Here is a 16,827-nt window from a genome sequence, read left to right on the forward strand (position 1 = left end):
TGAAAATAATCCCAATTTTTATATTTAAGGTACTATTATTTCCTTGCAGGTTGTCAAGATATAGCTGATGAATTTCGAGCCCAGGAGATTGACGGGCAGGCTCTTCTCTTACTGAAAGAGGATCATCTCATGAGTGCAATGAATATTAAGCTAGGACCTGCATTGAAGATATGTGCACGGATCAACTCCTTGAAGGAATCTTAGTGGAAAACTAAGGCTTTAAACCAAGCTTTCAACAGATACAGACCTGTAATAAGCCAGCATCTTACTGTTTGATGTGGTTATTACTGCTGTGTTTTGCTAAGTATCTTTTTTCCACATGAAGACTTTTGGAGGAGCATGTGTAATGTGATCCTCCAAGCCTTCCAGTAGTTATCCAGCTTCTCAGGAAGCATAAGCTATGTTGGCAGATCATTGTAGTCAAATGCAGGACGAGGTAAAGTCAGTGAAAAGCTCTATGACATGTTTGTAATATGTTGTGGGTGATGCTTATTCCAAAAAGGCAATTATTTACCATACAAGATTTAAACTTTTTTTAAAATATAGCCTTGATTACAGTTTTTCATTGTGTTTCTATACACTTTTTTTCCTTTGTAGAAAGCTTTTTAAGAATACAGATTAACAGAAGAGCCCACAGAGTCTGTGGGAGCATTGATTAGGGTAAAATGCTATGCATTTAATTGTGCTCTTGAGTTTCAATTAATCCTGAAGGAACTCTTCTCTCCTAATGCTATGGCTCACCCACTACTGCAGTATTTTCTTCAAGTGCAAATGCTTTTCTGTAAACATGAGAGATACTCTGTGAATGCAGCAAACCTTCTACTATCAGAATCTTGGTCACTTGAATTCCACATGTACTTATCAGCATAAGAAAATCTATGAATGTTTTTTTTTAAACTAGGGATTGGGGAGGTATTCTTGTTAAATGAGCTTGTACAGAAAGCCTGATGCATATAGTGGTAAAGCTGCTGAGAGCTGAAATGGCACGTCACCCTTCCTGGAAAGTACAAAAGAAGCACATACGTTATGTCAATTCTTTGTATGCTGCTATACACTGAAGAGGGCATTATGCTATTATCCTAGTTTTTCTTGCTGCTAGTTAACATAGACCAAAGGAGTTAATGCACACCTGTCCACTCACTAGCTGAATGGGAACCCATTGTTATCCATGTGCTGGTGTGTGGCTCCTCGTTATTAAATAGCTCTGACAGGCAGATGGGATTAGCAGATATTTCTGGACTTCTTTGCTTTCTCTTTTCTCTTTCTTTCTTTGTTTTCCCCAGCAGGAATTCTGCTGGATGCTGCTAAAGATGTTTTTCTTCCCTCTCCATTTGGAATAAGCACTTTTTGAAATTGCAGTGGTTTCAGCTCGAACATTTTCTCATGCCACGGTGTCACTTGCAATCTTACAGTGAAGATTCCTGCCCCAGTGGCACCAAAGTATTAAGAATAAGTATTCAGATGTTTATCCTCTGTATCTTTTTAATATTTTGCATGATATTCCAAAAGATCCCATTCAGTTAACATGTTTAAAGGAAATGGGGCTCAGATCATTGAGAACTTCTCTTGAGCAAGGCCCACTGAGATGAATGAGAGTTTCACATATCATGAAAATTCTCTTCATTGCCGTGGAATTTGCACAAAAGGAAATGCTCTTTAGAGTATGAGCACAATGTCGCTGAAAGGCATTTCTGGGTTCATTACAGGCATATGTAGGTTTTAGTAATAATATATATTTCCTAAAATAGGTCTATTTACCAGAAATAAATTATGGAAATGATTTACCAGACAGCTAATGAAATTTTACATGCTGTGAGTGGTACTCAGCCAGTGTCTTTGCTGATGGAAAGCATAAGTTAGCAGAATGGACAGGGGGATGTTTTTCTGTAATTCAGTTTGCTGTGGGAACAGACATGGGGGCTATAGGGGTGAGGGAGACTAGCTGAAAATAGTTTCACCTCCATTCTGCTGATGGGTACCTTCCATCACCAAAGGGTTACTTTTTTTTGCTTTGAGCGGAGACCAGAGAAGCTCTCAAAATGGTTCATGACTTCCTGACCTGGTGAAGGGGGTTTTGCACTTAAAAGCACTTAACACTTCCTGATTCTCTGCTAATTTTAGTCTCAGATTTTGGGATGCTTTTAGTAAGGTGTTTCTAGCAGTTGTAGTTAATTATTAACAGTAACTTGTTGAAGGTCATCAGAAACTCAAAGTAATCCAGTTACTTATGGACTTAAGGAGAGCCACCAAACATTTGCAAGTGAGGGAAGTTTGTAAAAATTCAAGGGTTGCAAAGTATTATGTCATTCTCCAACTTTGGATGGATTATTCTATAGAATGGAAAATGGGCATAGTTGCAGCCAAATTGTATGGATTAGTTCTTAGTCTAACAATTACTGGTTAGCAGCTAATTGAAAATAAAAACTACCTTCACAAGTCTTTGTGAAAGCAGAACTGGTGGGCTTAGAAATTAAGGGTACATTTTTGTCATTTTCAAGGATGGATAGAAATAATTTGTTCAGGACTATCTTTATGGAATTTACTTCAGTCCCGTTCACTTCAAAGTGACATGTATTGGGCTGTAAGTAATCTAAAGCAAGATATTTCAATTTAATTGAGTTGTGCACCAGGCTACGTTTGTTTTGAAAATGATTTTTCTTGAATTGTCTCTTCTTTAAGCATCTTGGAACTGGAACAATAGTCCATCTTCTGTAAATACAAATGGGGCATAACATCATACTCAGAGTAATAACCATGCATTTGGTATAATTTAGATGCTTATCTTTCATCAGCTGCACAATGTATAGGTTCACAGTGATTTCCTGAAGTGGATTATGGTATTATTCTTATGCAGTGTTTCAGGGTATTTCATCTCTGATGATAAAGAGTAAGAGCAGAAGCACAAATGGCAATGCCCTGACCAGAAAAATATTTTTCATCTTTTTCCCTTAAGAGACTAGTTTGACAAATGGTATATATGAGACTGCAAAGCTGCTCCAAGAACCAGACTTTTCTAACTTTTATACATGGAGCCTGTTGGATTGATATATTTCTTTCCCCTCTCATTTGGTGATTTCAGAACCAAACATAGGAACAAGGCAGGCTTGTATTGTGTGAGGCTTGCTGAATGAACCTGTATTGCCTCCTCCTCCCCATCTGTGCAGAAGCATTTTGTGCCATTGCCAGGCTGCCACCACAATGGATCAAATAAAGTGGGAAGATAGACTAAGAGTGAGCTCCATGAAGAGGGGAGGAGTTTTCCCCAATGTAAAGACAGTTTGGGTTAGCCAAAGGGCAGTGCCTGCTGTCCCCAGTACAGCTGGCCTCTCCTTGGGCAGTAAAGTTAGGCTTCATGAGGGAGAAAGAGCACATCCTTTCCCTCCCCCTCACCTGGAAGACAGTAACTCCACTGTTGGGTGCAAAAAAGTCCCCCAGTGTGATGTTCCTTTGCTGGAATAGAAGGTGCACTTCATTGGAAAAGCAGCATGAACAAGAGACAAAATAGATGTGGCTTTCATTGCCTGGCAGTATGAAGTTAAATATGTTTACATTTGCTACTACAAACATTAACACAATGGTACACTTAGTGCCAGCCTGGCTAAATAATTAGTTCCATGTGCATCTGAGTATTATCTAAGACCACAAGGATGCAGTGAGTTTTTATTCATTAAGATGCTTAATTTAAAAGGGAGAAGATGTCTGCTGCATATCGGTATAGTATCCTTTCTTAGAACAGGATGCCGGACTGCATCTGTATGGGTGACTTGGGGAGGTCCAGAGGCCATTTTGCCCCCCAGCTCTCCACAGGACACACCACACACCCATGGGTGCCAAAATGGCACTTGGAGCTGCTACAGAGGCTCCAAAGGGTCAAAATTAGCTTTAAACTAACTCAACACTGTTGGCACTCAGTAGTATTTTTGGGTGCCATTTTGCTTTCCAGTAGATCATTTTTTTACACTCCCCTAATCTTGGGGGTAGAGCGGTGTTGCAGCTGAGAACTGCATGTTGCTCCCTCCTGGACTCCATGGCATTGAGCTTCCTTCCTGCCCAGTAGTTAATGGCACTTTCACCGAAATTTGCTTTGGTGCTGCTCATAGCAATTAGGCAGTGCACAGAGTAATTGCACAAGTCTGATTAAAAGTGAACTCCAGTGTTTATGCAAGTACACTGAACAGGGAAAGAAAGCTCTTGCTGGCATTTTTCCATGTTGGCGTGGGGGGCAAGGGGTTGGGGGGGTATTATTTCAGAGCCTTTACATTTTGTACCTAAGTAGAGCTAGCAAAGCACAAGATGTAAAATGAGAAGTGTCCCCACATGTAATCAGTGTTGCCTTGAGTGCAGCCACAGTCCCACTGCGATCGATGATGCCATGGCCTGAGGCAGTATGACAGCCAAGCTCTTTGGTTCTCACTAGGCATGTGAGAACCAGTTGTTAGCACGCCAACACCTGAATACAGTTTAGAGAGGCCTATAACTGAGTATTTTAAAATTGCATCCTAGATAAAATGCAAATAAACTTGTCTTCGTTTACACCCTCGCTTCCTCCTTGGCTCCTCTGCTGGTTTCAGTTCCCAAGTCACTTGCTTTAAATGACTGAAACAGCACTGGGATGGGGCAGAATGTACCATCATGTGGGAACTTGCACTCCTATTCTAGGCAGTTTGTCATTCAGACTGTGCCATCTGGGCCAGACCTGATAATGCCTCAGATCTGCCTTACTGACAAGCGAGCATCAACACGGGGATAGGTATATTTACTGTAGGAGTTTCAGACACTCTGTTCTGATTTGCACCTGCTCCCTCAAAAAACTGCTTCATCTGTTAAGCTTTGCTCTCATACTAGGTGGCTCTCTTCTGTGTGCCAAGCTGCAGACAGTAAGGAAAATCAAAAGCAGTCTGATACAGGATGGCAATCAGTCTCCTCAGTACTATGTACAGTTCAGTAGCTCATGGTGGTGTTTGACGGTTTTCTGTGAATAGCAGTAGAGACTTGGCAATGGAAATGGTTGCTTTCAAAAATATATTATGTAAATACAAATCCAGAGACAGCATGTATATATGGAAATGTGGTCTTGAAAAGAAAAATGTGGCTTTATATACCAGCTGCCTATTTGTTTCTTGTATTTAAAACAAGCTGAAGGGTGTGAACCAGAGTAAGTGCCACTGAAATAATGTTTCTTTAATACTCAGCTGGGTACCTGAGTCACGTTGCGGAAGTGTCCCTAACGTTCGCTAGCTTCTAAGGGTCTATTTCTGTCATGGGCAAACTGCAGGATAACATTGTGTATGTGCTTTCTCCACTGCTCTGCACATAGCCAGTTCTAAATACTTGTTATGTAGACATATCCTCAAATCTGAGGATTTATCGGCATGGTCTCCAAGTCATAAATTCAGCAAATGAAAGTTAGAACATTCCAGTAATTTTACGGGCTCATGTTGGGCAGTCATGACATTCAGGAACTCAAAGCTGGCATTAGTCATGTGCTGACATCTTGAGGGAATGGTTATGTGAGGGATATAATCACATGTCGGTCTCTGTTAGGACCACTGTTTTCTGTTATGTTGAAAGCCTAAATAGCATGTTCTTACCATGGGTTAAAGCATTACCAGTGGGGTTCTGGCAACATGCATACATTCTGCAATTGGCCATGATGGAGATCAGTTTACATCTCTCCTCTTCACAAACAGGACCATAGACTCAATCTGTCATATTACAGCTCCCTGGCTACATTAAAAGCTCAGTATTATTCAGCATTTGCTGTCACCTTTCACCATAACTTTTATCTCTTTGAAGAGAACTTTTAGGGATTTTTTCTCCTGAAATGCAAACCTGACATATTCTTCCTAGAACATTTGCATGAAATTCCTTTTTGTAAATTTTCACATTAAATCATCCTCTAAAATGTGCTGTTTCTGAGTGTTATTAGTGGTTGTCAGTGAAATCTAAGTGTATTACTGACCAGGAAAAACACTTTATGTTGCAGCAAATATTCCAGTAAAGGCGGAGGGGGGTGGGGGGGGGGAACGAATTGAGACTATTGGGGATGGCTGGAGAATGTCCTCTGTGTATTCCTGGAACTTGTCTATTACAACAAATGACAAAAGCAAGCTGCATGTAGCACAGGAATCAGCATTGTACCTTTGGTCTAGAACTTGTTGCATCCTAACAATTAAAATGGTAAATCACACTTCTTGCTAAGATGTGGCATCTTAGAACAAGCCCATAAAAGTATTTTGTGAATTGTTCCCTAAGTGGCCATAGCCAATTTACCCAGCTCATTTTTTCTGTAGTTTTATGTGACATTTTTGTTGTTAACATGATGTTAATCTGCTGGCCTCTGTGTTGGAAATAACAGGAAATTGTGGTTTTAAAAAACTAGGATCAAAGCACCAAAGTTGGTGCACAAGAGAGGAGAAAGTGACATTGGGGCTCAATGTTTATTTTCATCTTAATAAATTGTTACTAAATTGTAACTCTGATTTCTTAAACCAGGTTTAGTTACATCCAAGCTAATGTTTTAAAACTAGAGGTGAAACTTTAACAAGAGATTCTGGAATTGGTGCTGTTGGAATAAATCAAGCAGAAGTGTTATTTGTATTAGGAAACACTTCCATTTACAATCCTTAAATACCTGATGCTAGAATACCTTTGTAATATGACTTTTCATGAAATGGTTGAGTTGGTAAATATGTTAGCAAGCCCTTTTAAAGGGTGCCTAGTGATATAGGTTATCAAAAATGTGTTCTGCAAAATGAAAAAAGGGTAAAACTGGCCCTGTAGCCTTAAACATTTCTAACAAGCATATTCTCTTTGATTCTGTATAATGGATATTTTATATTTCTCTTAGCCTATTCACTTCTAATGAAATGTTTCCAAGTTATAAGAACCAGCAGACGGGATGATGTTGCAGCAGTGGTGACACACCATGGTCTTAACTTTGATTGCCTCTTCTTTTGCACTAATTTTTGAAACTGATATTTAAGCACATAAAGGGTCTCTTCTTTGGTCAGATGTTTGCAAGTGCATAAAGTCTTATGGCTCTCCATCATGTGCAGTCATACCTGGTAGGTTTTCTTAAAAGTTTCAGCTGTCAAAGGGAGCAGCAAATTGGAATAGGTAACATACATGACACTACAGTGCTAAAACATGCTAGTTTCATCACAGTTATCAAGGATAAAATGCCAAATTGTTACTGAAAACCACTGTTAAAAGGAAGAAAAGCTGCAAAAGAAAGGGCACCAAAAAGTGGGGATAACAATAACTCTCCGTTAGCAGTGTTCAGTGTTAAGTGCTGAACTGTGTCTTCTGAGTGCCCTCCACCTTTTCAATACTTCCTGAATTTCCAGGAGCACTTGCTGCAGTTCCTAAAAGCAAGCAAGCAAGCAAGCAGACCCCTGAGAAGGTTGCTAAATGGGATAGCGTGGGTGACAGGTGTATGTACTGCTGGTGCCCCATTTTCTCTGTCCCATTCTGCTATCTTTAAATTTTTAAGTTTTTTGGACTGGCATTATGTCCACATTTAATAGCAGGGAAGTAAATGGAGGATGGAATGTGCACCTGTATTAACTGCTGTGTTACTGTATGTGCACAAATCTCCCTTCTATTTACTTCCCAGTCCTTAAATGAACAAATTATCCAAATTAATTTTGTCTATTTTTATGTGGAGCATAGCTAGTAGGGAATTGAAGCAGTAAATACTCCAAAAATGAGCTGTGAAAGGTGAGCGGGGACACCAATAACTCCTTTCTGGAGTAGCTGGAGACTTAGGACGGATTGAAAAGATAAGGGGTATTTAGAAGAGCCAGTTCAGCTTTTGAAACCAGGAGGATCACACAGGCAAGGGGGAGATCTTGTTCCATCCCTTATGGTGTTCCTCCTTTTGCTGCTTTCCCCCCTTTGCTGGTGCTCTTCAGTTGACACTTAAGAGAATCAGTCCCTGGCACTTGTGAACGAAGTATATGTAGTCTCACCTTATCACTCTGCTTCTGACTGTGCTTTGCTGCTCCTTCGACAGCTGAAACTGTCAAGGAAATTGACTAAGCAAAACTTCCTGTACTGGAAAACAATAATTTTAAACACAACGGCACAATTTTCTGGAGCCAAAATAATAAAAAACCCTATTTTGTTTTTCAGGCTTGGGGGGTGGGGGGGTAATGGTAGCAAACAAAAAGGGATAATAATTGGAGTGAGGATGAAGTGACGAGACAGATTCTGCAGAGAAGGCCACTGGGATACCAGCTAGGGAGTAGGGGGCGTGAGGTGGGAGGACCGGGCCTCAGTGCTGGTCCTCTTTCAGTTGCACTGTGGGTTATTCCATGAATAACCCATGTAGTGCTACTTATTCACTTGGTGGTTTAGTATGAGGTACAAATGTGGCCACGGTGCAGTGCATTCACAAGGTGGCTTAGTGCATCATGCAAACATGGCCAGTATTTAACCATATATACACATTTGCTTCTGAGTAAAACATCTCCAGCATGTTCTGCAACACTCAAGTTTTGTATTTATCCTGGGTCATTTTCGCACTTCTTCTCTAGTATCTATGAAAAAGAATACCGAGAGCTGAATTATGTTAGGAAGGAGCAGATCTGTGCAAGAAAACAGACAACTGAACTTTGAGTCTATTTGCATATAAACTAGTGTAAGATTTATCTATCAAGATATCTATGTACGTCTGTGTTTGTATCATGGAATGGTACGTGGCTTTTCCTGAACAAGTGGTTTTAACATATAATGCATCAATTTGGCAGTTGGATTGTTTCCAGTGAAAATTAAAAAAATCCTTTCTCAATGAAGATAAAACATTTTTACATTAAAAAAAACTACACCATGATTTAGTTAAAATTGATCTATATGTATCCTTTTGATATATAAAAGCACTTTCATACTAACAGCATGTGGATAATTTTAGATTCTCATATTTGTTATGGTCTGTAGTAGTGATGTAAAGTTTACTAGTCATTATCTGTCCATTGTTAATTGATTATACAAATGAAGAATCAAAGCACCTTATACTATTGCTGCTTCAATCTGCTTGTAATTGCACCTTTTGTTATTGGCACACTGCATTTTTTAATTGAACATTTTTATGTGGTAATATTTGCTTCCTGTGGGATTAAATATTTGACCTACAGTTACCATCAACCTGGTTTATATTTCAACTTTGCATTAACATTGTGAATATATCACTTCAGAAATAAAAATTACCATTTGTCCATTTTGACTATTTATCTTTTTCACATATGAGAGAAAGTTTTCAAATTTAAACCCCAGGCTGAAGCCCAGCAGAGATCTTCAATCCATATATAATGAAAGTATATCAGAGGATAAAATAAAATCGAAAACGCCACAGTGAAATGAACCTGTTAATCATGTTTTGAAATCAATATGGCAAATTAATTATAATACATTTAGTGCTTCTGTTTGAAGCATAACTAAACCTAAATCTAACCTAATATTAACATATTTGTAGTTTGAATCTTTGTATGTGGATTGGGGAGTAAGGATAAGTTCCCCTGTGGAAGAAATACAGGCGTGGGGGCATGAGTGGAAAACATTTTTTTTCCTAAAATTCAGGACGGCTTCTTATTGTTTGGGAGTTGTCTCTTGCAGTAGGTGCAAGACACTATTTTTTTCCTGCTGTGTTATGTGAAAACATGTTTCCAAAATAATCACAGTGTTCCCCCTTCATCAATGAAGTATTACGTACATCAGGAAGCATAAGTGACAGAATCAAAGCCTAAAATGGATTTTCATAAGAACTCCCTGTATTTTTTATTAGTGCATGCTGCTTTGAATTTGTCCTCGCTACATTTCAGCCTTGCTGAAATTTTACTTTGTTATTTTGTGCTTGATTGAAAAGAAGGAAGCTAAGAGTCTTCTAATAATGTGAGTTGGTGCTGCTGTGTGAATGCTTCTTGCTTGCAGAGGATATGCAAAGGCCTGGTCTAGGCCCACTGAAGCATAGAGGGGCAGAGAAACAGTGACAGTGCCCAGTGATATTTTCATTCAGTTTCATTTCCTACCATTTTGTGTAATTCATTTCCGCCCTTCAGATAAGTGCTTTGAGTTACTCATTTGGCAGATGCTGTACTGAACTAGGCATATCTGATTTCACTGGCACTTGTGTTCAATTATCTAGTTAAACTCCAATGGCTCTTGCATTCTGGATCACACTCTTTGTTATAAGGAGACACAGTTAATTACTAACACAAGTTTTCATTATTTTATTTTGAAATAAATACCTGTACTGGGAGGCCATCTGGGAAAACAGTGCAGCACTCCACCACACACATGCCAAAATTATGCACTGATGAAATCCACCCCCCCGCAACCAAACTAAGTTCCCTCAGTTAAAATCACAAACATAACAAAATAACACAAGTTTTTCAGTAGTCTTCAATGGTAGCTTACTAGCATATTACAATTTTGGTACTTGGCTTTGGGGCTCCATTGGCACCTTGGTAGTTGAAAGGGACAAAGCAGAATTTCCAAGTGACAAATGGATCCACATCCCACGGCTCTTCTAGCAGTTCAATGTGCTGCCGCCTTGCCCAGCACGAAATTCCAATAAGAAAGCTGTTGACAAAATAAAGCCAGGGAACATTCATCTCTATGTAGGCAGGAATCTGAGCGCTGAGCAATACAATGAGTGTTTGAAGGATAACAAATGGCACCCAAGTGCCCATAAAGCAGATTAGAAGTCTTGTCAAAAGATGCTTTGCAGAGTCTCTAGGACTGTACTCAGCCACATAAGGGAAGAAGAAAACTGTCTCCTTCTCAAAGGAAATGACCTTAATTGATTGTACCATATCCACAATTTCTGACCAACAGAGAATAAGGCCTAGGCATAAGATACACAGTATAGTTAAGGAGAGCCAGTAACTCTGACTGCTGATGTAGAACGGACACTGATATGCAGGATTATAAGTGTTGACATCAAGCCCTATGGTATGGCCTGGGAAATTCAGAATGTAACAGAGAACTGAAATCCACGTGAAGACAACAGCACCTGCGTACAGCAGTCTCTGACACAAATTAAAATGCCTGGAAGTCTGAGTTATTGTAAAGTAATAATCCAAGCCAGCCAAAAAAGTAACAGGATAGTGTAAGATCCCATAGGTAAAGGAAATGATCTGAGTCAAAAGACAGATGTGATACTCAGTAAACTGAACACCCAAAAGCATAAAGTTCTGAAAATAGGAAATAAAAGACATGGTGACCAGAAGTACCAGGTCAAAAAAGGCCAGTGAAATACAAAAATAGCCCAAAAAACTCTCACGGAAATTCTGTTTTCTGAATTGCAGCAGAAATAGACTGAGTGAAACTTTTCCCAACATAACAAGCAGAAGAGCTGTGCTAGCTTCAGAAGGTTGGGAGGTGTGGTCATGCTGAAGATACAGAAAGGAACAATTCTCACAGAAGATGACACTCATAATTGTGGGGAAGGTGAGTGCTATTTTCCAACTCCAGCTCATACCTGAAAGAAAAAGACAAGGCTTTTTAGTTGTTCCTGCATTCACAGAATGGAAGGCAAGCTTCTTTAAAGAAGCAAGAGGGACAATTTATTAATCCCCCTATCTTCAGGAGCCCAGGGGAAGTGCTTAACTGTTTGTTTTTAAGTCTTGTAAGCCACTAAACTCTTTTTTCATCTGAATAAACAATCATAAAGCAATGAAACAAGAAACTGGAAACTAAGCAGCAAAAGAAATAGCAGACAATTAAAATATAAGCGGAGAAGAAGCTATATTATTCTATGGCAGCAGAATAGTCTGTTTGGCACCTTAAAGATTAATACATTTATTATAGTATAATTTTTGGGGTTACAGCCCACTTTAGTTAACTACAGTCCATGGAAACATATGTCACAGTAAATGTCTCTGAGTCTCTGAGATGCCACAGGATTCCTGTTGAATTTATTAATACGCATTCTGTAGACAGGCCATTGGTGTATCCTACCCCTGTGCTGACATTCTTTGGTTTCAGACAGAGATTCAAAGGGAGGAATACCCTCAGAGTACAGATGTATGAGAACTCCACTGGCGAAGTACAAACTCAATTATTTTTCTGGTTCAGTATCCCTCTGATGTCACTTAATCTGCCCCAGCTGCTGTTTCCTCAATCTGTAGCAAGTTGAACCAATACATGGAATCCAGTGGGGAAATGGTTGCACAATTTGCACAATTATAGGGTAGGAGACAGTGAAACCTACACAAGTGGTATCATAGCATTTTAAAGAAAATATTTTACTGGCAATTTTCTGCAAGTGCATGCCTGTAGCTACGTAGCCCTGCAAAGGAATATTGCCCTCTTATCAAGATCTTTGTCAGTTTCAGTCTCACCACATGCTACTTCCCTTCTCTCACTGATCCATATTCCATGCTTGTCAACCTTTCATTGTTTCATCCACTTGGACACTTCCCAAGAGAAAGTAGTAGGTATGGGCAAGTCCTTCAAGTATGGTTCTGCTGGGCTAAAGGAAGTAGTGCATACAGATGATGAAACTGAAAACAATACATATAAGAGGGAGCTGTAGGACAACATATCACTAACAGGTAGATGTGCAATCTTGCATACTCGTACAATATCCCAGTTTTTTTAAAAAAATAACACTATTTGCAAATTGTGCAAATGATGAAATCTAGAAAATGTGCAAAATATTTCTGGAAATAGAAGAAAAAAATCCACTACAATCTGCCACCACTTAGTAGAATGGAAATGCTATGAAATATCCATGGGTTTAAATGGAACAGAATTCCCAGCTTTGTAGACCTACCTCAAAGGTTCAAAGTCTAATTACTGTATGGATGGGCTTAAGGAGGGCAAACAAAGGGATATGCATTCATCACTCCCATCTCTTGAAAATTCTCTATGTCAAATGAAAAAATATTCAATCTTGGGGGAGGGGGAACACCTAAATGTATATTTAAAAATAAGTGCATCTATAGATGAGGCAATTTTAGTCTGCACGTTTTGGATCCAGGATGCACTGTTTTCATGTGTTCTTAGCACAGCAAGAATGGGTACTTAATTGCCATCCCATAGCAAACCATGGAAAATTAGGGTTTATTCTGATACAGAATGAGGAGAACATGTTACAAATGGTATATGGATTGAAATCCCCCTCTTTTGCGCTTGTGCGCACATGCACACAATTTCTTGCTGGATTTTGGTAGCAAACTGCTACGGAGGAATGCAAATGAAAAATTTCCAAGCTAAGTTTGCCACATCTAGCCTTTGCTGCTGGAATTTGGCAGAAACCAAGAGATTTGTTTGTGGTGTTTTGTTTTGTTTTGTTTTTCCACCACATCATTGAATTTCAGCAGTTTTGCAGCCCAGTTGGTGGTGGGAAAAGTCTGTGCAGGGGGGAACCAGCCTCTGAACCACACAAAACTGACAACTCCAGACAAATACTCAGGTAGCAATTAGATGTTCATTCAACACGTTATGAAGTATAAAAGCTCATTAGACTATAATTTTAAGTCTCTAAGGGGCCAGAGTACTCTGGTTGCCCACCACCTATTCCGCAACGTTTTATGTCTGTGCAGGCAACACAACAGAAATCACTCTATGGTGACATCATACCAAAACATGAATGGAAATTACTTAGATTTAGCATTAGTTAGCAACAAGACAGCCAGTGGGTTGTCGTGGTTAAAAGTGTTTGATGGGACTCACACAACCTGGGTTCTAGTCCCTGCTCGGCCACGAGACAACTGGGTGACTCTGGGCCAGTCACAGACTCTCAGCCCAGTCTGCCTAACAGGGTTGTTGTTGTGGGGATAAGACTGAGAGGAGAAGGAAGAGGATTATGTAAGCCATTTTGAATTTGTTTTAAGAAAAAAGGCATGATATACATCTAATAAATAAAGAGAAGGAACAGAGAGTTACACCAGACAAATGGCAGCAGCCATAACTTAACGCCAGAAGTTAATAGATTATACCACTTCTGCAAATGATCAATATAGACTTAAATCCCATCTCCACACCAGTCTTCCGTAAATTAAAGCTTTTTAGACAACGCCCAAAGAAAAGGTCTACCAGAGCTATCATTCACATGGCCACACAGAACCTCCGTGTTCATTTGGAATATTGTAAGTCGCCCAGAGAACCTTCAGGTTATGAGGCGACATAGAAATATGAATTAAATAAAACTGAAATATAGACCTGAACAGCGGAACTTCAATGAAATAGTAAAGGAACCTTGCTTGCTTTATGCCCAGGATGAATGACTGCGAGACACACGTGGCAGCGGACATTAGGGAACAGGATGCTGAACTGGAAGGTGACTCTTAAGATCTGGCGCACTGCTTGTGATCCTCTGCTTAATTCAGAATTCCAATCACACCCATGGTGGTTGTTCTGCTATCTGGATCTGTCAACGAAGCTGCATTTCTGTGTGCAAGCAGTGCTTAGCCAAAGTATGTTGTGATACAGATTACACAGGCCCTCATAACCTAGACAGTGTTCAACCAAGTCACTGATTTGGGTATACGCAGCCTTATTTATCAAACCAGTCAGGCTCAGCAGTCAGCAAAAATGAGGTCAGTGGCATTAACTCTTGAATAATACAGGCTTTATCAAAAGAAAGACCTGGTCCCCATCACATCTGGCTGAAACACGTTTCCAGCTACACTTGTATCAGCATTTCTATTATAAGCCTTTTCCCCCCTTATCCTGATCATTATCCCTTGACAATGTTAAGATTCAGCCTAAAAGGCCCAGGCTGTAATGAAATTCTGTCCACAAGGTCAATGCACAAGAGCCATTTTGTTTCCACAGACTGTTATTAGCCATTACATCAAAGGGATTTAAAATGGAAACATCAGATGTTTGTAATCTTGAAGGCATTCCTGAACGTAGCCAGACATGGCTCTGTACAGAATCCAGCTTCATAATTTGACTTCCACCAAGATCATAGTTTTACAACTTTTTTAAAAAACCAAGTTTCTAATTCTCCTACTTTGAAGAAAACTGAAGATGTATGTCATCCTAAAAGTTCATAAAACACAGTGGAATGAGATGCGAATAGAAAAGCAAATGGGCCACGGCTACTAACCAATCTAATCTTGAAAACATGTCAGATCTTTTCTCAGCCTCACATGACTGCTCAAAGCTTATAAACTTCATACAGTTCTTATTTTATATGCTGCCACACCTCCTGTTTAAAGCAATTTACAAATGTAAGTTTTACTATTTTAGGCATTTCTACTACACAAAGCATGCCAATATTACAATGAGGTAATTACAATCCAGTATTACTATTCCCATGCTGCAGCCAGAAATCCCTCAGAACCTCCCCTAAGCTTACCCACTGGGAGCATGGCTGAAGGAATATTTCAACTGGGGGACTTCCAAGGTCAGAGCTCTTGCTTCTAGTCAAACAAACTTTGATACAACTTTCTTTGCAATAGAAGTGGAAATTCTTGGTATCTATCTACGGTGAAGAGGCACCAATTTGTGCATGACGGTTTTCTAGTTTCTTGACCTTGTGTTGTTCACTGTACTAAGAATCATACCCACAGGAAACATGAACTCCAAGAGGTAATGCATGAGATTCCCTGGGCTTCCTGCTCACTGTACGGCATCTAGAAGCGCTATGTGATGCACATTCCTCTTCCAGCAATCTGAACTCCAAATCTGGATTTCTAATACTTTTACCACGCTCCCAACATTTCCATACTGATTCTGTATCTGGATAACTCCAACTTCATACAGTATTTGGTTAACCAGCTGTGCGACACTGGAGACAGATCAAGCAAGCAAACAAAAAATCCCCGAAAACAAACACTTGCACTACACTGTGCTTTTTGGTCTTCTTTCAGAAACAATTTTGTTATTAGCTTGCTCAGATGTTTTCAGCTTTTGACCCTTCATCCTTCATTTACACAATTGCATAGACATTTGTGCCAATATACTTTGTACAGTCAGATCCACCCCAGGATTACTTCTAACACAAAAGACAAAAAAGCAGGCACTGCCACCTCCTTCAGAGAAGCACTTACTACAAAGTATGCTTTGTGTTAGGATTTGAGGCAGCTTCAGGGCTCCATCTTCAGGCCAAAGGCCAGAATAACAGCCCTGGTAGTTGCAGGATGGGGCCCACAGCCTACTATAGCTAACAGGGCCCTTACGAGCATTACCTGGGAATCCTAGGGGAAGAGCTATGTAAGAACCTGCTCCTCCTTCCAGAAGCTGCCTTACCAGAGAAGCTTCTCTTACTTGTCGTGGTGCTTCCTGGTACTGTGTGAAACCTTGGCTGTGAATCCTGCACTTCGGACGTATGCCTGCTCCTGGACCCTTCTGCAAATCTTTGGCTGCTGCCGCTGCCCCTAAGCCTTGCTGCTACTCCCGCTTCTGCTCCAAAGGTACCTTCTCCTTGCGTAGACTTTCTGGCTCCTGATGCTTGGGTTGTGCTTATCTCCTGTTGGCTTGGAATACGGATTGGACTTTGGTTAATATTTAAGATTAAGGTGTCTGGGTCTTGGTGGTTATACGTTTAACCAGCTGCCATACATGGACTCTGACACTCTGCTCATAAGGATATCTCACAAAGACCAATAGAAAAAGGCATCTGAAGTCTACAGGCCCATGTCCTGCTTAATACAGGTCTTCCCACTTTCACTATCTCAAAATAAAATAAAATAAAATAGAGCTGCCAGGTTGCTGACGGGGACGGGGCGTTATGCTCACATGACTCCAGTCCTCCATCAGCTTCACTGGCTTCCCATTGAAGCCCGGGCCCAATTCAAGGTGTTGATTATGACCTACAAAGCCCTAAACGGCTTGGGTCCTGGCTACCTGAACGAGCGCTTACGTCTGTAT

General features: G+C 40.1%; 3 protein-coding genes across 7 annotated transcripts in view; 1 reads left to right on the forward strand and 2 right to left on the reverse strand.

Moving 5' to 3' along the window:
- PHC3 (polyhomeotic homolog 3) overlaps positions 1 to 9,220 on the forward strand; it is a 63,843-nt gene extending 54,623 nt beyond the window's left edge. Inside the window, exon 15 of the mRNA XM_044434504.1 lies at positions 50 to 9,220. Within this exon, the coding sequence (XP_044290439.1) occupies positions 50 to 204 (155 nt within the window). The 3' untranslated portion in view covers positions 205 to 9,220. The remainder of the gene's footprint in view (positions 1 to 49) is intronic.
- The window catches only part of PRKCI (protein kinase C iota), a 108,893-nt gene that overhangs the window by 89,673 nt on the left and 2,393 nt on the right, over positions 1 to 16,827 (reverse strand). The gene's annotated exons all lie outside the window — the stretch shown is intronic.
- The window catches only part of GPR160 (G protein-coupled receptor 160), a 22,468-nt gene continuing 15,856 nt past the window's right edge, over positions 10,216 to 16,827 (reverse strand). For 3 of the 5 annotated variants that reach the window (XM_044434523.1, XM_044434520.1, XM_044434519.1), the window contains one exon: positions 10,216 to 11,482. In XM_044434523.1, the coding sequence (XP_044290458.1) occupies positions 10,416 to 11,480 (1,065 nt within the window). In that variant the 5' untranslated portion in view covers positions 11,481 to 11,482 and the 3' untranslated portion in view covers positions 10,216 to 10,415. Of the gene's footprint in view, positions 11,483 to 13,680; positions 13,711 to 16,827 lie in introns of those variants that run through there. The other 2 variants (XM_044434521.1, XM_044434522.1) reach the window with 2 other exon arrangements.

Source organism: Varanus komodoensis, unplaced genomic scaffold, assembly GCF_004798865.1.
Source record: "Varanus komodoensis strain SLA01 unplaced genomic scaffold, ASM479886v1 scaffold28, whole genome shotgun sequence".
In the NCBI taxonomy this organism is placed as follows: Eukaryota; Metazoa; Chordata; class Lepidosauria; order Squamata; family Varanidae; genus Varanus; species Varanus komodoensis.